At 43.9% G+C, this 26,422-nt stretch overlaps 2 protein-coding genes across 3 annotated transcripts; one reads left to right on the top strand and one right to left on the bottom strand.

Moving 5' to 3' along the window:
- The first annotated feature begins 538 nt into the window (after positions 1–538).
- Positions 539–5,684, top strand: htr6 (5-hydroxytryptamine (serotonin) receptor 6). Its single transcript, XM_062460110.1, has 4 exons — positions 539–2,003; positions 2,938–3,072; positions 4,449–5,128; positions 5,331–5,684. Exons 1-3 carry the CDS (start codon positions 1,059–1,061, stop codon positions 4,803–4,805), a joined length of 1,437 nt encoding a protein of 478 aa, XP_062316094.1. The 5' UTR covers positions 539–1,058; the 3' UTR covers positions 4,806–5,128; positions 5,331–5,684.
- On the bottom strand, positions 5,373–26,422 carry tmco4 (transmembrane and coiled-coil domains 4). 2 transcript variants are annotated; one of them, XM_062460104.1, is made up of 15 exons: positions 26,359–26,422; positions 25,989–26,110; positions 11,409–11,559; positions 11,065–11,239; positions 10,655–10,682; positions 10,148–10,277; positions 9,774–9,871; positions 9,319–9,462; positions 9,074–9,193; positions 8,692–8,856; positions 8,349–8,485; positions 7,899–7,983; positions 7,547–7,664; positions 7,106–7,223; positions 5,373–6,366 (listed from the first exon to the last, which is right to left on the bottom strand). In XM_062460104.1, the coding sequence occupies exons 2-15, from the start codon at positions 26,050–26,052 to the stop codon at positions 5,611–5,613; spliced, it is 2,289 nt and encodes a 762-aa protein (XP_062316088.1). In that variant the 5' UTR covers positions 26,053–26,110; positions 26,359–26,422; the 3' UTR covers positions 5,373–5,610. The 2 variants fall into 2 exon arrangements, with proteins under 2 accessions (XP_062316088.1, XP_062316089.1); XM_062460105.1 differs by lacking the exons at positions 25,989–26,110; positions 26,359–26,422 and adding an exon at positions 12,246–12,574.

Raw genomic sequence — 26,422 nt, 5'->3', positions numbered from 1 at the left:
AATTACAATACAGCAAATCAGTCTAATAACAGTTTGACACTCCCCCCAAAAAACGGCCATATCAAAAATAAATGAAAATTTAAATAAAATATCCATAACAAAGAAATCTGGACTCCAAAAGTACCTTTCATAAAATATATATTTTAAATGCCCAACATCTAAAACCACACAGCAGTGTGGAAGTAAAGCACCAACACCACCGATTTTGCTTTGACAAAGAATTGACAATAAATTTGCGTTGCCAGGCTGTGATTGTGCACCGGCATGTATTAGCGGCTCAATGCTCAGACACGCGCCTTCTCTAAGAAACGAGCGCTCTGGCTGGGGAGGCACGCTGAAGTGGCCGACACACGGATTAGCTGGAGCGGGGGAGTTAAAGGCAGCACTATACCAACCAGTATACCTGTACACACTTGAAACCAGAGTCTTGCTTGGAATTCACATCCGTACAATGTTGTTTGTTTTAAAACCCATTAAACCCAGCGTTAAAAGAAATCTGAGATCAATTCATTATTAAGTTATACACATACATGTGTTGTGTATAAAGAATGACCTTGCCAATGAATACATATAGATAAATGTACGATTTCACCTATTATGTCTTCCAACTGCCTTTCCTCTGAAAAGCTTAGAGCCCATTTGCCCAGCTCCCCATTTACCCTCCCCCAGTGAGTGACATCATGACACGCAGCTTTGAAATTCACTGACAGTCACAGAATTGCTCACTCCGGTTCCAAGCTGGGGAGAGGCAGTACTGGATGACAGGATGGAGAGATGGAAACACGGCTGGTACTTCTGATTACGGTGGCGGCAGGACACCTGGAGTTTTACAGTCAGGAGAGCCATGCCACCCTGGGTGGGACACGGTGTTGAGTAGTGAACAACATCTCTAGACAAGACCCTTTCGTCTCCGCTTATTTTTTATCCACTCTCAAGAAAAGTAGGAGCATAGCTTTGGAAGGCTTCACCGCTGACTTGCCTCCCTGTGCGTGGTCACGTCAGTTCAAGCCGTTCTTCCACCACCAGAAGCACCCAGGACCTTGATCCCGTTTCAACTGATGTCAGCCATCACTATGGGCAACTCAACCTCATCTGGATTAGAGGGAGCTGGAGCCGTGACAGGTGTGGATGTCTTGTCTTCAGGGAGCTACAATGGTAGCTCCTCCAGCAGTAGTGCATGGTGCATCAGTGGAAGCGGTCCCTGGCTGCTAGCGAGCGTACTGTCCCTCATCATACTGATGACTGCCTGTGGAAACACGCTCCTTATCACCCTGGTCTTCACCCAGCGTTCCTTGCGCTGCACCTCTAACTGCTTCCTGGTGTCGCTCTTCCTTTCTGACCTGATGGTGGCGCTAGTGGTCATGCCCCCTGCCATGCTGAACGTGTTGTGCGGCGCCTGGGTGCTCTGGCCGGGCTTCTGTCCGGTGTGGCAAAGCTTCGATGTCATGTGCTGCAGCGCCTCTATTCTCAACCTGTGCGTGATTAGCCTGGACCGCTACCTGCTCATCATCTCACCTCTACGCTACAAGCAGAGGATGACCCCTCCAAGAGCTCTGCTGCTGGTGGGAGGGGCCTGGGGCCTGGCAGCCCTGGCCTCCTTCCTCTCCATCAAGATGAACTGGCACAGCTTGGGGCAGTCTGCTACCAGCACCAACATCAGTACCCCTCTGGAGCTGAGGGCTCTCTACCCGGAATCCTACTTCAGGGAATTGGTGTCTACTTCCGGGCGCTTGTCCTTCCAGTGTCGGCCGAAAGTCACGCTGCCCTTCGCCGTGGTGGCATCCGTCCTCACTTTCCTTCTGCCCTCTAGCGCAATCTGCTTCACCTACTGTCGCATCCTGCTGGTGGCGAGGAGGCAGGCGAGGAGGGTAGCTGCTCTAAGTCACCCGCCGTACCCGTATCACTCCCCCCGGGAGCCCTCACGACCTCCGACCCCAGGGGGCATGGCACTGCACGGGGAGGACTACAGCCATCCGGAACCTCCTGTGTCACGCAATGTGCCGGTAAGAAAGAGAAGTAGAGAAAGAGAGCGTGAAAGGGAGAGAGAGATGGGGGGGGGGGAATAGAAGGATAAAGAGAGGAGGAGGAGGATAAGAGGAGCAAGGAAAGAGCCATAACAGAAAGTAATATTTAAATTTGAAGCCAACTCTCCTCCCCAAAAAAGAAAGATTAGTGTGATTAGAAAAGATTCTACATATTTTCATTTGGCCTTGCCTTTCCGACACTTACTTTCTTCTGTTAAAATGAGCTTGTAGACTAACAGACATGAATGCAAAATATTCCCTCCTTGGCCTAATGAATAAGATGTGACATTTTAGACAAAGCTAATGGAAGGGCAAGAGGTTTTATTAAATTAATTTAAGACAATAAGGTGGAAGCATAGCTACAAAATAAAAGGCTTGAAAATACATTTGAGGATTGGGGATCAACAGTCAACAGCCATGATCTACATTCAAGGTCTACAATCAGCTGTTGATCGTGCTAAAATATAAGGTTCACACAAGGTTAGTAAATTGTAATTGCACCACAAATGTGTTTGAATATGAATGCCCCACAACACACACAGTTTTCAAGGTAAGTTTGACAATTGATAGCATGCATCTGAATGTGAATGTCAGATTGAAAGTGGGCAAATAGGTACTTTCAATATATCTTTTCATCCCGCTTCTTTTCAGTTAAGTTTTAAAGTTCAAAGCTTTTACAGGCGGTTGATGAAATAATTGTATTGTGTATAGTTTATTGCATACAAAAAAATTAAAATCTTTAAATGCAGCTCTCGTCTATGAACCATCGATTTCCTTAACACTCTTTCTCGACATACAGTATAACCTAAATGATATGTCTGTGGTAAAGGTTTTAGCTGTTGGTTTTAACTGGATGACAGCACCAGATCTGAGATAATCTGTCTGACCGACCTCTCTGCCCTTCTCTGCTCAGTTGTCGGTGAACAGCGAGCGTCGGCTGGCTCACAGGCAGGGTCGCAGGGCACTAAAGGCCAGTCTGACCCTGGGAGTCCTCTTGGGCCTCTTCTTCGGTGCCTGGCTGCCTTTCTTCATCACCAACATGGCCCAGGTCAGTGTGGTCCAGACTGGCCAAGCGTGGGGGCCTCTGGACCAAGAAAGATCTGGGAGAATGGATGAGTGCTACGGATGAGGATGTTCTTTAACCCTTGTGCTGCTTTCGGGTCACATGACCCAAAGGTTCATAACGAACCATCGTTGTGTTTACCCAATTTTACCCAATACAAAAACAAATAAAAATAATTTTCTTTTAACCTTCGCAATGTGGGGGGTCTGAGACAGCCCAACGGTTAAAAGAAAATGCTTCACTTTGTTTTTGTAGGCGGTAAAGTTGTCGCAATACGACGGTGGGTCACAATGACTGATGGGTCAGAATGACCCGAAGATAACACAAGGGTTAAGATTAAGTCATCAACAACCTACTATTCTCAGTAGTTGACTTTGATAGAACTCCATTTTCTATGTTGCTGGGTGATTCAGAGGGGAGTTTTGACTGTTTTAACACCCCAGGATCGCTTCTGGAGTGTTGCCATTGCATCGAGCATGAAATCAAAGTGTGAAAAAAAAAGAAGAAAAAAAAAAGTGCTTGGATACCAATCTATTTTAGCATTGGGCAGTTCTCAGGCTGTCGCTCTGCCAAGCTACCCAATAAGGGAATAGGCAACATTTTAAATGACTCGCATCAACAACGAAACAGGAAGCCTGTGCAGTCACACACATGAACTCTTTAGGTTTTGGACGGATCTAACTTGAATTGTTTTCAGCATCCCGTCCGTTTACCTCACTCTCAACTGGTTCATTAGCTAAAAATGGAAGAGACACAACTCACACGAAAGAGACATAGAAGGGTTTAATCTAAATTGGTAATTACGCTTGTCCAGCTTACAGGCTTTCAATGATCCAGTCATTTTGAATCCCCATCTGCGTGCCTCACAAAAACGTAGCAGACATAAGACTCGAGCAATACGCCTTCTACTCCCTCTTCACACTCAATATGGTGTGTGAACGCACCCCTCCCTTTCTCCACCTTCCTCTCCTTGTCTTGATAGTATTGGAGTCCTCCTCCAACAGCTGTTTGCTCTCACTCCATTTCCCAAATGGAGGTCATGTAACTAATTATCATGTCATGCGTGCCTATCCAAAATAGGCTTCTCTTCAGGCCATACGAAGACACTTGCTTCATGATTTAAACGAATAGCAATTTAAAATATGCTCGTTTACCCTGCATTCCACTCTGCAAATGAGCTTACTCTAGTTCATACATGAGCGCGTGCAAGTACGCTCAGACACAGTGAACCTAGAAAAAGGTCAAACACATCATAAGTGCAAAACACGTGTGATATCTGATGAACCGCACACGGCAATGACCTTTTGATGAGAGGCAGAGGGTGACAAACGCATAACGCTCACATCCTCATCTCTCCTCAGGTGTTGTGTCCTAAGTGTGTGCCCCCTGCCCTCTTTGAGGCCATGACTTGGCTTGGCTACTGCAACAGCACCATGAACCCCATCATCTACCCACTCTTCATGCGAGACTTCAAACGAGCCTTCGGGAGGCTCCTGCCTTGCTGCCCCTCCCACTCCCCTCGGAGGCCCTCGCCGGCCCTCTCGCTCTCCCTCCGCAACTCCGGGGAACCCAACCTGGCGACCGAGCCGCCCTCCCTGGCGTCCGATCCGCCCCAGCCCCCCGCCACCGCCACGGACGCTGTCAACCTCTTCGACGCCGAGCACGCTGGGATGGAACTGCCGTTGCTTTTGCCCAATCAGGTGGACACGCTGGACTGACAAGGGGGAACATGGGGATGTCGCACAGAGAGGAAATGAGCAGGCCACACATGCTTAAATGTAAACATCAATGGAAAAAGCTGGTTTTATGAGGAGGGCAGACCTCACTCTTGTCACAGCACAAAAGTGCTCTACAGCGAGTGAGACAGAAATCCTTTTTAATCTGTCACTGAGTGAGGTGCTGGACTCGAGAGAACAAGAGATGGCTTTGACCTGAGAATAACTAGGTGACTATATTGATCATAGCCTTATGGACATCACATTGCTGTGACAATAAGCATGGCAACTAGGCTATGAGAAATAAAACAAAACCATAGAGGAAGGTGGGAGTCAGGTGGCTGAGCGGTTAAGGAATCGGGCTAGTAATCAGAAGGTTGCTGGTTCGATCCCTGGCTCTGCAAAATGACGTTGTGTCCTTGGGCAAGGCACTTCACCCTACTTGCCTCGGGGGAATGTCCCTGTACTTACTGTAAGTCGCTCTGGATAAGAGCGTCTGCTAAATGACTAAATGTAAATGTGGAAGAGAGAGAGGCTGTTGTTCTCATCCTGTTACATAATTTTATACCCCACCAAAAAACAGTTAGGTTTACAGTCTTGTATTTGAAATGTAGTTTTGTAATTTACATTGTATATACACATTCCGAGAATACTTTTAAACTCAATACTGATAAATTATGCAACACATTTTTTTCACAGTAGAATCATCCGTAAAATATTACAGACAATACATGTTAAGGTCACATTGTTAAATAAATCTAAAAAGGTTCCAATTGAATTTATGGTTAGTTCCTGTAGTCTGAGTTCATCATTTTAATTTGCCATTTGAGTCGTTTGTGTGTTCCGAAATCTTATTCTTTTGAGAATGCAAAGGCCGTCTACCATCACTCAAGTGTGATTTTGGAATTTGAGAAGTGGGATCGCAATCAGACAGTTGGTCCTGCAACTTGTGTCCTGTGCGTGAATGTTGTTGCGTGTTTTCAGTGGTCCAGTGTGTGTCCCAACTCCAGGACAGGTGTTCATTGTCTGACCCCTCCCCTTCTGCTCCACCTGACTCCTCCCCTTCTGCTCCACCTGACTCCTCCCCTTCTGCTCCATCTGACTCCGCCTCTCCTATTCCACCTGACTCCTCCCCTTCTGCTCCACCTGACTCCACCTCTTCACGCTCAAGAGGGGTAACGATTTCTGTTTGCGAACGAGTCTCCACATGACTGTGTGGTGAATTATCCCTACCTACTGTTCCATATTCAACACCTGTATCATTCAGGGAGTCAAGCAGATCTGAAATATCGGGGACGTCCCAACCGTCATCCGTATCCTCCATCTCCTTCACTCCCCTCTCCTCTCCTCTCCCCACCATCTCTACACTAACCGAGCCACTTTCAACATCCTGCTCGTTCATCCCCTCTTTCTGCAGTGATTGGTCAAGGAAGTCCACTTTCCCGTTTGATATTGTGATTGGTTGAAGAGGACCTGCCGATGCTCCGGGAGTTTCTCTGGTGGGCACGCCCACCGCCACCAAGATGGTGTCCATCTGACGCATGTAGTCCAGGTGACCTTTTACCTAGGAAGGAGAAACAGGACAGGATGTGTACCACAGGATGGAAAACTCGCATTATGTACAAAGTTCGTTATGTAAATTTCACGTTTAATTTTGTTCACTGCACCAACACTTTTTCCACCAGTAGATTTTCCAGGACATGAACATGAAAAACCATTTCTGCATTTACATTTTTAAGTAATGCTAAAATATTTCTCTGTACAATTTCAATTTTCAAACTTTTTCAAGGCTTTTAGGCCTGGATATTCAGGTATGGAAATTACACTATTTTTTGTACACTAAAAGTGGGTTTTAACTTGTATAGCTGCAATTTTGCCACTGTGGAACTGTGTGTGTGTGTGTGTTGCTGTAGACTCTAGAGCATCACTTCACATCATGTTTTTTCTTTTTCTTTCATCTGTGACATTGATTTTTCATACAGGGTGAAACACAGTAACTGAATGGTTTAGCGTTGATACAAGCTGTCAGTAAGTATCAAGTAGTTCCTTTTAATAAATGGTGTAAATAATAAAAACATCTGAGTGTGCGGTTAAAACATTTCACATGACATTACACTCTTAGCATACCAATGTAGAGAATGGATTGTCCCTCTTGTAACACCTGTCTGTGATTGACCTTCGAACATAGATTACCAAAGTACAATGAAAGCACACCCTTTGAGTTGCGGTGCTAACGAACCTCATCCCTGACTGATTTACAAGCCTTTGAGAAAATGCAAATGTGTTCCAAGTCCTCCACTCACCACAGATGACAGGTCGACGTTAGTTATGCGCCGATCGTTCAAGATGATTGGCTGTAGCCCTGCGACGGACATCTGTGCAGACGAACCCCTGTACAGGAAACCCAGGAGCCAGTCCCCTCTGATAGGGAGATAGACCAGTGATTAAAACGCACCTTTAAAGAATGCCTGTGCATGATTTTACTGTTTCTTTCCTAAAAGACCATCAACCATTTGGTGTGACGATAGTCCAGCGAATGTTATTCTCTCATCCACAGATTACTAGACTTACACGCTGCCACTTGACAAACAGGATATCTAACGATGCTCAAAATGCCCATTTATTCCAAAGGTGCATTAGACAACATTTAAATTTTCAACAAACAGTCCACATACATACAATCTCTCAAATACTGTGTGTACGTGTATGCGCATATACTATAGATTTTTTGTTTGTTTGTGTACCTGCAGTAGCCATTAACTATCCTTCCAGCAACCACCTTGGCCATCCTCTCCCAGGCTTTCTGACAGCCCTCCACTGGAGCTCCCAGCAGGATAACATCCTCCACCATTCCCTCACAACCTCAAGGGAAATAAAGGAAATACTCGATTTTTTGTTTTGATGTTTTCCTTTTTTTTTTTAAGCCATTTGCGAAAACAATGTACACTGACATTTAATGTAAAACGACAATACTAACAGCCTAATCGCAAAGCGTAGCAAGAATAATTCGTATATTAGCAAGTATGTTAGCTTAGCGAATGCAGTGAATCATCCACTGAGATGCTTAACAACCTGTGTTTTGTTTATCTATCCTACCTTGGTCATTGGCCAGCTCCTGTAGACAGAAGTAGATAACTCTGGCTCCTAGACTGAAACCGATGAGACTAACGGGACGCCTTCCCTTTAAGGAGGAAGTGGGAGGGGGGGGGGGGGGATGGAGCATTAGGAGCAACCTACATTTCACCCCCTACTGATCACTCATGCACAGGCTAAATATGTTTATCTCAGTGTTATCTGGGAGGCAATATTTCATGTTGATAACTGCAAAAAAAATGTACAATCCAATTACACTAAAAGATATCAGTAACTGACTTGACAGCTTCACATTTTCCTAAATATTTGTCATACTTTAATTTGAGTAACTGTAAATCACACCGACCTTCAAGGGTAAACAATACCTAATATCTATACCCGACTTATGCGGCAGACATGCAGTAAAGCACCCTCCAACAGTTAGCTGGTCAGTTTCGGTTCAGACTGGCCTACCTGCTGCCTGCTCCTCAGAACCTGGGCCAGGTGTTTACCCACCTCCGCTGAACGACTGAGACAGACACACCAGGGGTTGTCTATAACGCTGGCCACCGCCAGGAGAGAGGCGGGCCATGTCAGGGCTGTCACGATACCTGCCAATAAGCGACACGTACAAAACATTCAGCATACGAGGGCGAAACTTGCAACACTTGAGTCACAGACAGACCTTCGGAGTCGAGTATCAACCACACGCTGAGACCAGAGAGAAACTCTCAGCCACTGAATGGAGACATTTAATAATAAAAAAAAGCCTTTCTTTCTTCTGAAAGGGAACCACGGGGGTTGGTAGGGGGTATACCTGAGAGGATGGTGTATTTGAGGGCTTCCTGGGCCACCATGCTGACCAGGCCGTCCAGTAGCGAGGCCATGGCTGAGCCCAGGTCCCTGAGGAAGCGAGACTCCCACACCAGGCAGTACTGCTCCCCGCACGTGCCCAGACTGCCCCACGGCGCCTGGAACGAATCTGTGGAGAGTCGCGGGTTCAGCGTTGCCAAGTCCCTACTGTAACTGAAGTGAGTTCGGTTTCTTTTTTTCTTTTTTATTGACGAGAGACTTGGGTAAAGAAGGTTTGTCTGTTTTTAAAATTTCTTGATAGCCTTCATCTGTGTTTTCCTATTCCACACAGACACAGGCGATTCTGACTCAAGTTCTTAAATGACTAGGACAAGGTGTCAGCTTACTGTATTTGCCACTGCACAGCCAGCCAGTCACAGCAACAGTCAGATGCATATGCTTCCCTGAGCTCAGAGGAAGAAACTCAAACTCTTCTATCGCTCCCACTCGCTTATTCATCTTGTAGCCTAAAGAGAGAGACAGGAGGAGAAATTGAGAGACTTTGAATGAGAGAGACTACCCTTTTAAAGCACACACAATATGAATGTACTCTGACGACACCTTCTCATCTCCCCCAGCCGTCCTGACTCACCAGTCAGACCGGCCCCAGCTGCTCCGAACAGGGACGCAATGATGGCGATGCCCGTAGCTGAACCCAGAGCTGCCGCCCCCCCTGCTCCCAGCACTGCCCCCGCGCCCGCAGCCATCAGCGGCGCTGCCAGTCCACCAGTCACCCCTGAAAAAAGTGTGGACGGAACACATTTACATTTAGTCATTTAGCAGACGCTCTTATCCAGAGCGACTTACAGTAAAGTACAGGGACATTCTCCCCAAGGCAAGTAGGGTGAAGTGCCTTGCCCAAGGACACAACGTCATTTTGACCGCTCAGCCATCTGACCCCCTACACTGGGGTATGGTATGAGGTACTAACCTTAACTAAACCACAAAGATTGCACACCAATTATATCACTGGAGAATTAGATATTTGTACGAGGAATGTTGTTATTGGTGTGAAACCACTCTCTGGCAATGCTCATCAGCACTGACCTATCACAGTTCCTCCGCCCACAGTGGCTAAGCCAATGAGGAGGTAGCGACGTAGTTTGCGCCCTCTCTCCTTCCTCTGTCGTCGAGATGACTCCTCTCTGCCAGAGAAAAAAAAACTAACAATATACGTACATGCATCGCTGTATTTTAAGTATCTATACAAAACCACAACACCTATCCCATGCACCACTGCATCTATAAATCCAACGACTTACTGTGGTTGTCCAGACTGAAAGCAGTGACACAAAGGGAAGAGTACACTGAATATTTACAGTAATTACAAACCACCCTGCTACCTACAAACATAATACACTGCATCAAGTTAGGAAAACCTCCATCCATCCATCTCCGCCATACTTCCCTCCCTCACTTACTCGCTCTCCTCAACTCCCTCCCTCAGTCTCTCGCCCAGAGACTCCTCAAACTCCTCCAGATGCTGAGTGGAGACTCGGAGCAGACAGCTGACATGGCGGATGAGGACCCGAGACCTGGCGTCGTACTGGGCTGGAGAAGCAGAGAGGAGGTCACGACCGACAGGGCTGGACTTGGACAGAAAAAATGGCCCTGGCATTTTTCGCTCAGACCGGCCCACCACTCTCGATCGGACACCACCCACCAGTACACAAAAAGAGTTAAGAGATGTGATTGGGCCAGCCCAGTGTCAGTATGGAAAATGAACCAATGGGCCTGTCCCTGCTTTATGGGCCGGTTGTTGGCCAATTTTAAGTTTATTAAAAAAAAGAAAAATATTTATATATTAAATATCATATTGTATTGCATTTGCCCGGTGGGCCAGATTACAAGTCCAGGCCTGACGACTGGTTAATGACTGACAGGCCACGGAAACTATCACAGAAGACAGTTCGACAAAAGACTCTTACCATCTTTGACAGAGAAAGAAACCAGGTCCTGTCACAAAGAGGCAGAAAGAGAAGGAGAGAGGGAGAGAGAGAGAGGGAGAGGGAGAGAGAGAGGAGAGAGGGAAACAGAGAGGGAGAGGGAGAGAGAGGGAGACAGAGAGGGAGAGAGGCAAAGAGAGCGAGAAAATAGAAAGAGGAAAGAGAAAGTAAGGAAGAGTGGTTATTAGAAACAAACTTTGTGAGATAAGCCATAACAGTGAATGAAAAAGCCCAAATGTAATTAAATGTATTCCAGCACGAGTTGATCGGGTTCCCGTGTGGAAGGTGGTTTAGTGGTGTTTAGAAGCTGGTTTTCACATCAACCTGCCGTGTACTTTAGCACCTAAAAGGTCAGCCAGGTATCGTTAACATCGTCACTTATGGTAACCCACCTGTGTGATGGGGGTCGCTCCAGCAGACAAGAGTGGTTCCGCCTGTAGGATGGAGAGGAAGGTGTCGCTACCCTCGAAGCCCAGCCCTGCCAAGAAGGCCCCCATTACAGGCATGACGGACTCATCTAGGCCCAGCCAGGCCACCAGACCCTGCAGATACTGCTCTCGGAAGCACCTACACACACACACACACACAGAGCACTCTCTCCATGACTGGCTAGCTAGATTTAGCTCACAGACACGTCCAATGGTCTTCCACATGGTCTAGACCAGCCTATGATCCACTGAGTTAGACAAACAGGAATGGTAAAGTGTGTTGGTTGAGGCATTGACAGTAGACCCACCTGTTCTCGGCACCTGGGAACAACTGGCCCAGAGACACCCCACAGAGCCCAGCATAAGCAAAGCGCCCTGGTTCGCTGAGCTGCCTGCCAATCACTGCTTCTGGGCCCAAACTCTCTGGTCTATCTAGAGCTGGCTCCTCTCCTCCTAGATCTGAATAGACATTATGAAAGTAAAGTTTGCAATAAAAGTTGGCTGTGAACGACTACAAAACATCCATTGTGTTTGCCTTGAACAAGGACGGTAAACAGATAACATTTTAAAAGCAGGTCAGAGAAGTGAAGAGACAACTGAAACTACGAGTGCTTGCGCACAACGCTGATTGCATTGGAATTGCACCCTAGAATTGCATAACCCTTGCAGATCATGCGTGCACATTCATGAATGGGGTAATATTTTGATGAGAAGTGGTTAATATTTTATAATTTAAGAGTCACTTATTTACTAGAATTTCCAAAAAGTTCAAATCATTCCAACTGGTTAAAAAATTGCTGGTCCCAATTGTTCAAAACACACTCAGCAAATTACTGAACGATGCCAACTCGTACGAGTCTGGATTTGTCAACGTCATGTTCATCTGTCTCAAATACGGATCAGGAGATAACATGTCACAGACCTGCAGAATATTTAGGTTACCAACAATCAATTCCTATAATCGACTGCTAAAGGCATGTGTAAGCCAACAACAATAACAGCTGTTAACTTTCTAAGCTAAGCTAATTTAGCTACTAACACAGAAACAAGCCCCATTCTCTGACACATAACGACATGCTTTCGCTACTCACGCTTAACGGGTCAAGATTAAAGTATATCAAACAAAACTTGTTATTTATAGTAACCTGGGGCCAAGACTGATCCCAAATTCTTCTTATCTTCCTCCATAGCCACCAGTTATGCTGTCACTTCGCGGGATAGCATGGTGAGCATTGAACCTAACTGAACTTTGTTTTCAACTTTTGACGTCCACGTCCACTACAAGTAAGCTAGCCTTTCACATGATGAGACGCAAGGTACCAGTATCGTAGTATAGTAGTATGTTCAAGATTGCAAAACTGAGCAACGTTTTTTTCCAACAATCTGAAAACAATTATTGTTCATGTATATTTTGTATATTGTATTTCATTAGAGATGGCAAACGTACACACATCCTTCACTCAAGTAGAAGTACAGATAAAAGACTTTGGTAAAAGTTGAAGTACTGACTACACTTTTTCACTCAAGTTGAAGTAAAGAAGTGTGGGCTCTGACATATAAGTAAAAACTATCCATTACTACTACCACCTATAGTGTCACGCTGGTAATTGGACCCTCATTTCTGTCTCATCCATAATGTGTTCAACCTTTTTTCACACACAACACGACACAAAAAGTTCACAAATATTTTTGCAACCTTTCGAAAAAAAAAATCTAACCCTTTTTTCGAAAATATTATTTTCAACCTTTAGAAACTTTTTCCGAAAACATTTTGCAACCAAAAAAATACTCAATGATGCAGACTTGTTTTTTTAAATAAAAAGATTATTATTGTTGCCTTCTGCCTGGTAGCTTACGTTTGCTCTGCTTGATAGCCAGGAAATGAAAAAAGCAATTGCTTTTTTCATGATCAATATTAGTTATACATGTATAACTAATATTGATCATGGTACCAAATACAGATTCAAACTAAAGTAGAGCCTGGCTTTAAATGTAAGAAGTAGAAAATACAGAAAATTTAAGGAGTGAAAGTAAAAATTGTGACGTAAAGTACTGATACCAGAAAAATCGACTTAAGTAGGCTACAGTATCCTATTGGTTACTTCCCATATCTGTATTTCATAAGCACTAAAGACTACTAGGATATCACATTTTCACCAGTTTGCTTGTCGGGCATTTGGAGCTTTGTGCTGTATAGTTGGCCTTGCATATTAGCAAAACATGCCTAAATGTTGGATGACCTGGTTGGATTTTTAACACAATCATTTTTTTATGAATGCAGTATTCACAATCCCATGTTGTTAACTATTTTGCAATAAATCAGGTTTTAAAAAGAATAATCTAGCCAGATTCATTAATTGTTACTATACAATAATTCTTTATTATACAGAAAATCACTCATAGGCCTACAAATCCATGTTGGTTTGTTGATTAAACTTTTTTGTTGAAAGTCAACCGTTTCTGCTGGACAGCGCAGCGAAGTACCATTATTGACCGGTAGATGTAAGTGTTACATACATTAATTTTGATGCGAATGTTGACGTTACCTACCACCATAAGTTTGTCCCTGATATGTTGATTTTCACTCAAGTTAATCCTTTATTTATATGAAACATTCTTTGTATGATGTATTATCTATGGTATGCCTGGTAGGCTACTGCTCGCTGCTCGCTAGTCTCCCAGCATGTGCAACCCGCCCTCTTCAGAGGATTCAGAACGCAGCGGCCTGCCTGGTCTACAATCTACCCAGACGCTCCCATGTTACCCCGCTCCTCATCTCTCTCCACTGGCTACCTATCATGGCCCGTATCAGATTCAAGACCCTGGTATTGACCTTCCGAGCAGTGAACGGGACTGCACCCGTCTACATCAAGTCTCTCCTGCAGCCTTACACCCCCACCCGTCACCTACGGTCTTCTTCAGACAACCGCCTGGTGGCCCCACCGCTCAAGACCGCCCGGTCCCAACACAAGCTCTTCTCCTGTCTGGCCCCCCAGTGGTGGAATCAACTCCCCACCTCCATCAGAGACAGTGACTGTCTCTCCACCTTCAAGAAAAGGCTCAAGACGCACTTGTTCCGGGAGTACAACGGTAGGGGAGACCGGGGATGGTTGTAACACTTTTTGTTTGAGCATCGGTAACTCAGTGGTTGTTTGTGCTAGCTCTCTCAAACTTTGATACATGCAACCCATATCTGTCTTCTACACATATAACTCTCTTGGACATCTACTACACAATCATAGATTAGGTGAGTTAGTGTCAAATACAAAGAGTTCCGTTGTTACAACCTACCCCACAACTGGGTTGAGTTGTAACACTAGCTGGGGATGGATGTAACATGGAGAGGTAATTTGCTAAAATAAGATCCACACAATACAATTTGTACAATAACTTTATTGATGAACAAAGAACACATTGTTTTGAATAAGCTGAACAATTTTAAGTGACAAAAACACTTATTCATTAACTGAAAACTATTTCTGTGTGTGTTTGTTTGAGTGTGCGTTTGTGTGCGTGTGTGGACTGTATTCCTGTATGTGCATTTGTCACAGGTTTAATCACTGTCACAATGGTGGCAAATGTAGACGGCTGCCCCTGGAGTGCAGGCTGTGTGGGCCCAGAACTGACAGCTCACACATTTAACCCACATTTCTTTTGGCCTCGAGTTTGCAAAGGGTTCCATGCACACAATGCAGAAATTCTCATCATCTGAGGTTTCAGAATCCTCTTGAACATTGGGCTTGGGCCTTTTGCTTCTTTGCTTTGCTTTCTTCTTTTGCACCTTTCCAGGTGGCAGGGTTATTCTTTTTTTAAGGGTCTTCTTCCTTGCTTCGTCTTCAAGTGCCTGTTTCACAGGTGTATCTGTCAAGATTTCTGATTGCCTCCTCTTTCTATTACCACTGGCATTCTTCCTTGGACCTGCTTTGGGAAATGGACGGAGAGCAGATGGACTGAAACCTTTTTGAGCAGCTTGACTTAAGTCCAGAGGCTGAGTCAGACAAAAAGCTTGACCTGCCTGGTCAACTGGAAAAGAGGCTTGGGCTGGCTCAGCTGAGCTGGAGGCTTGGACTGGCTCGGCTGAGCTGGAGGCTCGGGCCGGCTCGGCTGAGCTGGAGGCTCGGGCCGGCTCGGCTAAGCTGGAGGCTTGGGCTGGCTCCACTGAGCTGGAGGCTCGGACTGGCTCGGCTGAGCTGGAGGCTCGGACTGGCTCGGCTGAGCTGGAGGCCAGAGAGGAAGATGGTTCAGGGCGGTCTGTGACCTGTGATGGTACATACTTAGAGTCCTGGAAAATGTCTGGATTGAAAGGCCAGATGCCTGTACATCTAAAACCAGCTTGTACATTGTTTGGCGTAGCAGCATTGGGGAATGCAATCCTGACCAGGCTTGGGATGTTATAGATTGTCATCGGTTTTGCAAGATTCATTCTCATCCATGCATCGCTGGCTGTGTTTATCAGCTTCTTGAATGGACCATAGACGCTACGATCAAGAGGCTGTAGCTTGTGCGAACAGTGGGGTGGCAAAGAAAGGAGAACTATCCACCATTAAGTGGCCCAAATCACATTGGATATTCTGGTCAGCTCCCTCATGTAAACAGCCTGAGCTATGATGCGCCCTCGCCTCCGTCATTCGCCAAACCGCAGCAAAACGTGTACGGCTTGGCTGCGTACACGGCACCATTAGGAGGCTGCATACCGCAACAGAAAAGGTACCCAGGCTCCAAATACGAACACCACAGCATGCAAGGCAATGGTGGTTTTGCCAACGCTAATTTACAAGGCAGTCCCGTGTATGTTGGGGGGAATTTCGTTGATTCCATGCCAGCCTCGGGCCCCATGTTCAACCTCGGCCATCTTCCTCATCCTTCATCCGCCAGCGTGGACTACAGCTGTGCCGCCCAGATTCCAGGAAACCACCACCATGGACCCTGTGACCCCCACCCCACATACACAGACCTCACCTCTCACCATGCGTCTCAGGGAAGGATCCAAGAAGCGCCTAAACTTACGCATTTGTAATATTGAGGATTCCCATCTGTGTGCCCAAATTATGTTACGCTCTTTTATTACCTCACTATTCAAAAGTAATTTATATGATTACACTCCAAGCGAGTCACGTGTATTACAGTATTATTATTGCTATTACTATTAATGCTATTGTGTAATTATTTTCTAAGCATAGCTGTTTCTTGACTGTTGAGGATGCGCAGTGGCAGACCGTTTGTCATTTGTTCGTTTTCTGAAGTGCAATGCGCAATATAAGGACTGACATTTTCATAACATTACTTGAAGGTAAGTCCTGTAGATCTGACAGTAGACACCCATCTTAATAGAGATGGATTTTTATAGAAAAAATACTCTTATCTGTCAATTGCCATTATTTATTTCCCCAATATTATATTGCATTTATCTATTTTTATTACCCTATTTATTATTTAACAACGTTGTATCGCATATTATTTGTCATAAATTACATGAGTATTTATATAAGTATGGAACTTATGCAACATAGTTGCACCGACTTAACAACATTCATCAAGTAAACAGGTTTTAGCGTCTGCTAAATGAATAAATGTAAATGTACTGGTGCTATGTAGCCTATTTGTTGTAAATAAATAGGCTAGTTTGTTCACCTTCTACATTAGAGGGACTTAAGTCGCCTCCAACCATTTAAAATAAAGCATCACGATTTCATTCTTTACCAAGGACAAAGTGTGTTGGAACATGGAATGTCTGAAAGTAACATTCAAGTAGCACATTGGATTGGAAACCACTGAGTGAAAATTCGTTTTGTACGTATTGCTTTACATCGTGGCCGTTTTTCGGTGTTTTCTGGATGGAGATTCACTTCTGATTTTCAAACCGATTTTCTGTGTGTTTGTGTGTCTGTTCTTTCTCACTCTCTCAAGTTTTACAGGTTCATTACATCTTTCAGTACTGTTAAGACTAATGCAAGAGTAGGCCTATATGGAAACACAGGAAAGTGTGGGGGTGGATTAAGCATTCAAGGTCTTCATGTGAGGAGGAAACTGTTAGTACAACCTCGGTACTTTGTCAAAATAATATCCTGCTGTGTCAGTGTGGAATCTTCCAGCCTACGTGCTGTTTATTTTGTCTCTCTTTGCTAAGCATCCTGTTTATGTTGTCTTGAGTTTTGTATCATTTATTCATTCTTAATTTAGTGGAAAAGTTATATATATATTGCTTTGAAATGTGGAGTATGCCTATATGTAGCGTATTTATATATATTTTTCAATCCACACACTAGTATGAGTAACCACAGTAAGTTTCAGGCAAGTGACACTTTCCTAGTCAGAGTTAGCAGGGGGTGCATTTCATGGCAAGAAGGAATACAACAAGCCTGTCGTGAAATGCACCCCCCTCTATTGTCTGTTCTGAATATCCCAGCATCAAATGATTCTTACTGTACACTGAGGGCACTAGTATGAGTAAGCACAGTAAGTTGCAGGCATGTAACACTTTCCTAGTCAGGGTTAGCAGGGGTGCATTAAGCCTGTCGTGAAATGCACCCCCCTCTATTGTCTGTTCTGTATATCCCAGCATCAAATCATTCTTACTGTACACTGAGGGCACTAGTATGAGTAACCACAGTAAGTTTCCGGCATGTGACACTGTCCTAGTCAAAGTCAGCAGGGGGTGCATTTCATGGCAAAAAGGAATACAACAAGCCTGTCGTGAAATGCACCCCCCTGTATTGTCTGTTCTGTATATCCCAGCATCAAATGATTCTTACTGTACACTGAGGGCACTAGTATGAGTAACCACAGTAAGTTGCAGGCATGTGACACTTTCCTAGTTAAAGTTAGCAGGGGGTGCATTTCATGGCAAGAAGGAATACAGCAAGCCTGTCGTGAAATGCACCCCCCTGTATTGTCTGTTCTGTATATCCCAGCATCAAATGATTCTTACTGTACACTGAGGGCACTACCGTAGTATGAGTAAGCACAGTAAGTTTCAGGCAAGTGCCACTTTCCTAGTCAGAGTTAGCAGGGGGTGCATTTCATGGCAAGAAGGAATACAACAAGCCTGTCGTGAAATGCACCCCCCTCTATTGTCTGTTCTGTATATCCCAGCATCAAATGATTCTTACTGTACACTGAGGGCACTAGTATGAGTAACCACAGTAAGTTTCAGGCATGTGACACTGTCCTAGTCAGGGTCAGCAGGGGGTGCATTAAGCCTGTCGTGAAATGCACCCCCCTGTATTGTCTGTTCTGTATATCCCAGCATCAAATGAATCTTACTGTACACTGAGGGCACTAGTATGAGTAACCACAGTAAGTTTCAGGCATGTGACACTTTCCTAGTCAGAGTTAGCAGGGGGTGCATTTCATGGCAAGAAGGAATACAACAAGCCTGTCGTGAAATGCACCCCCCTCTATTGTCTGTTCTGTATATCCCAGCATCAAATGATTCTTACTGTACACTGAGGGCACTAGTATGAGTAAGCACAGTAAGTTTCAGGCATGTAACACTTTCCTAGTCAGAGTTAGCAGGGGGTGCATTTCATGGCAAGAAAGAATACAACAAGCCTGTCGTGAAATGCACCCCCCTCTATTGTCTGTTCTGTATATCCCAGCATCAAATGATTCTTACTGTACACTGAGGGCACTAGTATGAGTTACCACAGTAAGTTGCAGGCATGTAACACTTTCCTAGTCAGGTATAGCAGGGGGTGCATTAAGCCTGTCATGAAATGCACCCCCCTCTATTGTCTGTTCTGTATATCCCAGCATCAAATGATTCTTACTGTACACTGAGGGCACTAGTATGAGTAACCACAGTAAGTTTCAGGCATGTAACACGTTCCTAGTCAGTATTAGCAGGGAGTGCATTGCACTTAAATCGAATGGAAAACAAGTCCTGCCATGAAATGCTCTCCCCCTGCATACGTTTCTTCCCTTCTACTCCAGCATTATGTACATTTAATAGCATAAATTGAATACCAATACATGTGTATGTATAGGGTGGACAGGTCTGAAATCAGAATAGTCCATGGTAGTTGTGGGATTATTATGTTTTATTTTTTCATTTATTTCATTTACTTAAACAATAAGAGTAATATTTCCTATCTTAAAAAAAGATTTGATGGTGAGAATATTTCTTTTGATGTTGATACTTAGTTCATACATCTATTTTTAGGGGTGCTTGAGCACCCCTAAAAATAGTTTAAAATCGCCACTGGTGTGAGAATTCTGACTCCCCTTCGTTTGGTTGCGATATCAAGACAAAATCCTTCACTTTTTGATTCGCGCGCGCTCCCGCGAGGGGGTGCCAATCCAGAGTCATGCATCGGGTGATACAACACCGGCTTTAACTTCTGGATACTCGGCAGCGTTGCCACAACGGACTGAATGGCTTCGCTCGCATCTTTCTCCACCGCCATTACGGAACGTTCTCAGCCACTCCGTCTGTTTGCTGATTGGACCGATAAAAAGTTTACCGGAGACATCTGACTAATAAATGGAAACCCCAGACGCAGTACAGAAGCTAAATGAAAATTGAGCGGAAGTACGTAGGAGGGCAGAGCCAGGCTAAATTGAATTGGCCTCTCTTTCTATCACGGATCAGCCACCAAAGTCAAAACAGCGAAAACAAAGATTTAGTGATAACGAAGTTGATGTGTTTGTTCATGACGTGACAGAAAATTTAAATATTATACAAGGCCGGAATTCCACACCTACACAATAACTGTAATATTGCATGGCTGCTTAATCTGTAACTTGTAATGGTTTTGTGTTCACTCCACTGAAAAAGTGTGATCCTTGTGGCAAAAATCATTTTAGCTCATCTCCTTGGCCTATGTTTTCGTCTTGCTCGGATTACTGCTGCCATTTCACCAGGAGGCATATGAGAGGTAACCCGCAACCTGGCTTACACCTTTTAAGAGGTGCAGAATTTTCACGACAAAATGGAGGTGTGCTTTCACGGGCGGGTTTTGTACATACCGCGGAATACATAATTAGGCGCACTTTACGCATTCCCTCCCATCTCTTTATGGGAAACTCCCACTTTCCCGTGAATGCATATGCATGACACGGAAAAGCGCAATTTGCCATTTTCAGTTGCCGTGACAGGCAGTCTGCGCTTTTACCTCAGTGCGACATGTTTGTACACACCTCGCCATGCTTTTACACGCACATTGCGAAACAAATACGCCTGAAGTGGGCGTCAAAGTGTTAGTACATGAGGCCCTGAGTTAATGGACACATTTGTGTCAAGTTTAAATTATTCAAATTCACCACCCCCTTCGGCCACGACTGTTTAAGATGGATTCCTAAATGTTGTGAGATACCTTGGCAATATAAAACATAATCAAATAAAACAAACAAACAAATATTCGGTAGGTTACTTGTCTTTACTTCCTTTGTGAGTGGCAGGACAAACCCTTTCCCCTCTAAGCTTCCATGTCTCTTATCACCCTTTCACCCTGGGGTTAAAACAGCCATTTCCCCTCATGCTATGTGCTCACCACAGAGATGGATTACTCATCAGCTGCAGACAGGTAGACAGAGGCAGTCATGGAAGACAAGTTCAAACACAACCCCTCGTACCATATCACTGACAGACAATGCTATGCCCCTTTTCACCTCCCGCACATTTCTGTCAACTTGACAAGAGGAATGAAGTTAAAACAAGTCACAGATTCACTGTATCACCCCTTGGGCCATAAGGAAGGAAGGGAGAGATGGAAGGCAGGGGGAGAGAAAGAGAGAGAAAGACAAAAAGAGGGGGAGGGGGGGGGGTTGAACAAGAGGGATACAGAATGAAAGACAAAAAGGGAAGTGACAGATAGACAACTGGAACGAGAGTATCCAATTAATCATAGGTGGTTGTTAGCAGTCAGGATGGCCTGCATACACTGACTGTTAACTCCCTGTCATTAAGGTGGAGTGACGCTACTCTTCCCATCTGGTGAGAGGCCTGAGACTGGCTACAACACACGCATCCACACAAAATCACAGATGCACACATGCACTTATAGACTATCTCATTCTCTTTTTTTCCTCTCGTTTTCTTTTTATCCTCTATTTTACTTTTTTCCCTCTGTCTCTTTATCTGTTTCTCTTTATATCCTTCCCTCACACACACATACACTTAGTTAGGATGTTTTTTTTTGTGATTCTAAACTACTAAAATGTAGATGTGCCACACATACATTTTAGGTGCATATACATCCGCTGAGGTATCTGTTAGGACAGATTCAGGGTGGGGGAGCCTTGGCAGCCCATCAAAGCTCACCTATCACAAAGAAAACATTCCGTGCCCTGCATCCGCTCAGTTCACTAAAGTAAAGAAACTAAAGCAAAAAACAATGTAGAAAAATACAGATTCAGACATTTACTTCATAAAACTTCTGGAGATACTTACTTAGAGGACTAGTGAGAAAGTGTGTCTAGCTATTGGGTATAAAAAGAAGTGTGTGTTTGTGTGTGTGTACAGTATACATAAGCGTAACTAAGGGTGGAAGGCAGCTGGGACACCAAAGGGAGTGTGTGAGCAATAAGGGTCATGATATTACAGACTGCGGAGAGAATTGAACATGCAGCTGCAATGTACAATGGCCAAGACATGCTGAGAGATTGTACTGGTCGAACCAGTCAAAGCAGACACGCAGGACAAAAATAAAAGAAGGAAATAAAAATTTATAGAATGAAAGAATGAAGGGGAAAAAGGTTCAATGCTGTTACATTATGAGGAGAAAAGAAAGAAAATGTGGGCCTAGACAGAGGAGAGCAAAGAGAGTGAGAAACAGAGACAGACAGATAGAGATAGAGCGAGAGAGAGAGTTTGTGGAGCCTTGTAGGAATCCTTGCAATGTGAACATTGATATAAACCATCTTCACAGAGCTAAGCTCTGTTCAAGTGTGTGTGGGCTGTGTGTGTGTTTGCAAGTGTTCTAGCTTGTTCGGTTACACTTGCTATGCCAGTCCCTCTCCTAGGGATTGTCAGACAGGAGTCAGATATTGCTGGACTGTTACAGTGTTGAATCACACCACTGACCTTTACTCTGAAAAAATCGGCTTTAGTATTTTACATTTGTTTGCAAGGCACACATGGTTTAACATTGGTTGGGATTCAAGCTCAATATATTGAGCAAGGAAAATTGACATGTGGTTGCTTTTGGGTCACTGATTCAATCAGCCTTGTCGATGTTTAACAAAGTCTGCAAATCTTTGGATATTCTCATTACTTTTTTGCATTGTGTGGGCCCAATTTAAATAGCAATGGGGTAAATAAATTGTTTGCAAAGACACATATAGCTGTTACATGTTCTTTTAGTTATAATATATGAAAATGTTCCCTAATGTGTTTGTGGTTTTAGACCCAAATTCTAAAGATAGCCATTGTAATATGAATCCGGTCACAATAACACCATTGTCTGAGGTGTCCTTTCTGGAGAGGCCAACAGCTTTAGAGAAAACTTCCATGAGACAACCTTGGCAAAATGCAAGACTGTAATACTTCACTATGGAAAATGGCAATATTACATTGAGGGTGTTGGCTGTTTGGCTGTTGGGAATACTCATTGCAGGATATAGCAAAGCAGATGTTTCAATATGTTCAATGAATGTCATTTAGTCTGTCTGTCATTTAGTCTGTCTGTCATTTAGTCACACTACACAGTGCACACATACTTATGTTTCCATCCCCTTAGCTCAAATAAATACTTTAGGTTTGATTCTTCAAGTAACTATGTTCAGAGTACTATTCACTGTAGATGGTTAGTGTAACCTGTCAACTTTGTTTAAGAAACCTGAAGATGGATAAGTTCCCTGTGATTAGTTCACTTTGTCTTTAAAGCATGGTGGGATATCCTGTTCTGCATCAGGCCTTTTTCCCAGAAAGTTTCCTTTAATTTGTACTATGCAATGAACACGATCTATAGATTTTTGTGTGTAACCCTTGGTCATCCTTTGAACCAATAAATTAACAGCATTGTGAGCACACCGAAAAATATTTAAAAAGCCATCACCTCACAAACAACCTTGCTAACAATGTTTTTGCAGAAGGAAGAAATACACAGGATGTGACACATGAGGAGCAGGAAGTTACAGTTGACGCAGGAACGGAGGGTTCAAGGCTGGTCAGGAAGACAGTGGGCATTTTGGCAATTACGAACCTCAACAAAGCACAGTGATGGGAAACCCATCTGACTTCCCTCCACTGTACTTAAAGTTTACTTTAATGGCTTTTATTTATGCCTGGTGTCAGAATCCAGAGCGCTCCAGCGCAGGAGGATTCTTGGCTTCTCTTGGGAGTTTGAGACTTTTCATTTGCTGTGAGGTCCAGCAGAGATTTACTGGTGTTTTGACTATACCTCCATTGTAATCAGAAACCCTATCTAAATTTTTATGGTATCTCGTCTTTAATCACCACTGCACCCGACATCTCCACAGTCCTCAACTTTCAAAATTCCACGTTTTGATGTTATCCTTCATCGCTCCCCTACGTTTCTCTCTCCGCACACTGGTTTGGGTTTCATCCAAAAAAGTAAGGGAAAAAGTCAACACTTCACCTCTTAATTCACACAACTCCACCAAACATGGCACGCTATAAACCTCAAATGCCACAAACATGCCAAAGACTTGGGGGGGGGGGGGCAACCTGGCACAGGGAAAGGTGGAGAATTCACTTAACTACTGAAATGGGTTTTCCACCTTGGTGCCAGATTAGCTTCAGCTCTGGTCTCTATGGTAAAGTGCAGCATGAACACTACCATGTGTCAAAGTATCAAGGGAGTGTATGAACCCCTATTACTCTGGCTACTCACTTGTATAAACCTCAAGTGTTTCAGATTTTTTGCTTAAAACGTCCCTCCTGTCTCATAACAAAACAAAAAAAGAAATTCTCTATATTTCCATGTTGTCACACCATGAACAGGCTCATAATACGTCGTGGCGGCCTGTTCCATTCCACCCTCTCTGTCCTCCTGCCTGTCATCTCTCCCCTGCCCTTGTCGCCTTGCTTACTGCAGAAAGAGTCAACTCTGGCTCCTCACTTCATCCTTGTGTGTTACACTTCGGTGAAACTGACGCGGAGCGAAATGCGCATCCCATGAAAGCTTTACTATCGCTCCACGGGGATTGCAGTGGAATGTGCAAATAACTAAAAACAGACCATCCCTTTAGGTTGCCTAATCTAACACATGGGTGACAGAGAAGAAATGTGTTGACTTATTAAGTAGTGCAGAATGAGAACTATTTTAAATTTTCTCTCAGTAACTCAAGAGGTTATATATACATTATTGGATTTAAAATTTATTTACAGAACGGTTACACAGATGTTAACCTTGACTACTCGTAGATCATCAGCAGTAAATGCATTACTTTACATCAGTTGTAAAGGTCACATGATGCACACTTACGTTGGCACACATCTCACACTTACGTTGGCACACATCTCACACCTGAATATGCAGACACACAAACACACACACACTTTTACAGGCCTGTATTCATACATATAAACACACACACATACACACACACACATACACACACACACATACACACATACCATCCAAAGTTATTCCAGGTGGGGATTCCTAACTGATTTACAGCTCACAGGACAATTCAAAGAGCAGGACTCCCATGTGAACAGAGTGTAAAGAGTCAATAGCCGGTCAAGAGGCCATAAGGCCACAGGACTTCATGTTGGAGCAACGTAAACCTCTTTGAAACAGGATGCAATCCCTAACCAGTCACTCCATACAAGCAAATGTGATGCTGTGTGCTCTTTCTGATGTGGGATATCAGTCTGGGTTCAAGCATCCGTCAATTGCAACAAAAGACAGTTATAAATATAACTATAGAAATAAAGTGTACAGTTCATAAAAACTTTGGTGAATGAGATGTTGTTCCAGAACTTTAATGAAAACCTTATATTGTGTGACAGTGTTTAGTTTTTGGGTGTGTGTGTGTGCATTGGGGTGTAGTCAATGTCTCAAAGGCACAATAGAAATATTGGACAGCATGTTGAGTCTGGGAGGAATCCTGACCTTTGTTCAATCCCACTTGTAAATCCCATTTCCTCTGTCGCTCCCTCCTACCCATTCTCTTTCTTTCTTTGATTTCTTTCTTTGAATAGTTTTCTTTCATTGAGTTTTCTCTTTCTTTCTTTTTTCTTTTTTTATTGATACGTTTTTTTGGGCCAAACTGTTAACATCTAAGCATGATACTACATGCTTGAATGTGGCCCATTATTTAATAGGCACTCTGCCTACTTTTACCCAGGCTACCATTTTCTCATTACCAGTGATGTAAAGGCTGAATGTGGTTGTGTCTCTGGTCAGCCAAGGACAGTCATAAGTAGCACGCATGACAAGATGGCCCTGCTTTTACTTAATAGTTAATTAAGTTGGTTAAGAGCTGTCCTAGATTTTGCATTTGTTTATTCGGCGTATGGGACTAAGCCGATTTGTTACCCTATTTAAAAGAAACAGGTGCTATTTTCCTCATGGTCAAAAATAATGAGAACTGGAATGTTGTTTGGAAAAATGGACTCGAGCCCAAAAGATGTCTCTAGGACAGGCCACTGCTATTCTGAGTTACTTGTAAGACGGGAAAAAGAGGAGGGAGAAGCAAGTAGGATAGGGAGGGAGGGGATAATCGGGAATCGGAAGGACTTCTCAATGGGCTGGGCTGGGATCTGTACACGCGGACGCAAGTTAGTTCGTTTCGTTCAAGGCACCTGACGCGCTCAAAGGAGTATAATCAACCGACATCGTTGATTGGAACAAAATGCTCAAGATATATAGTCACCAAGGGGAAACGTTGGAATAATGTAACATTTTGTGATATGAATTGTTCAATCTAAGGTAACCTGAGTTATTATTCGTGTAGTTGATTTTGATCCAAAAGTTTACCTACAATGGAGAGTCGAGTTTTGTTGACATGCATGCTGTCCTGCGTGTTCCTGTGGTCGTCCATTGCACAGAACCCACTACCTGAAGCAGGTGAGTTTTGAAGGTGGTTGGCGGTGGGCTACCTGGGGGGTTAGGTAACAAAGGGAAACATGATAGTAGTTAATTGTCGAATAACAACGGTCACAGTCATTTGAAACACGCGACAATGATAAATAACCTGGAAAAAATGATCGTTTAGTGCTAGTCACAATTATCTTGTGGGTTATTTTGATAGTATTTAAATATGTAATTGATTAACAATATAAAAGGAGCAAGGTCCCGCCCTTGCAGTATCACAGCGCTTAAAAGTTAAACTTGGTCGTGACTCAACTCAAGTCTGTCGGTGTGGGTTTAACAGTGTGACTCAGTGTGTACAGATCAGCAGTCTACTCAAA

This window comes from Osmerus eperlanus, chromosome 4 (assembly GCF_963692335.1).
Source record: "Osmerus eperlanus chromosome 4, fOsmEpe2.1, whole genome shotgun sequence".
In the NCBI taxonomy this organism is placed as follows: Eukaryota; Metazoa; Chordata; class Actinopteri; order Osmeriformes; family Osmeridae; genus Osmerus; species Osmerus eperlanus.
The sequence above is the reverse complement of the archived record's forward strand: the minus strand, read 5'-3'. Positions and strand labels throughout refer to the sequence as shown.

What these genes read in the sequence shown, in the direction of transcription:
- htr6 (XM_062460110.1), top strand. Translation starts at nt 1,059, where the DNA reads ATGTCAGCCATCACTATGGGCAACTCAACCTCATCTGGATTAGAGGGA. An exon ending in CTGTGTCACGCAATGTGCCG is followed by an intron (nt 2,004 to 2,937) that starts GTAAGAAAGAGA and finishes TTCTCTGCTCAG; the next exon opens with TTGTCGGTGAACAGCGAGCG. An exon ending in TCATCACCAACATGGCCCAG is followed by an intron (nt 3,073 to 4,448) that starts GTCAGTGTGGTC and finishes ATCTCTCCTCAG; the next exon opens with GTGTTGTGTCCTAAGTGTGT.
- tmco4 (XM_062460104.1), bottom strand. Translation starts at nt 26,052, where the DNA reads ATGGACGACCACAGGAACACGCAGGACAGCATGCATGTCAACAAAACT. An exon ending in TTCTGAGGAGCAGGCAGCAG is followed by an intron (nt 7,984 to 8,348) that starts GTAGGCCAGTCT and finishes TCCTCCTTAAAG; the next exon opens with GGAAGGCGTCCCGTTAGTCT. An exon ending in ATAGTTAATGGCTACTGCAG is followed by an intron (nt 7,224 to 7,546) that starts GTACACAAACAA and finishes TCTCCCTATCAG; the next exon opens with AGGGGACTGGCTCCTGGGTT.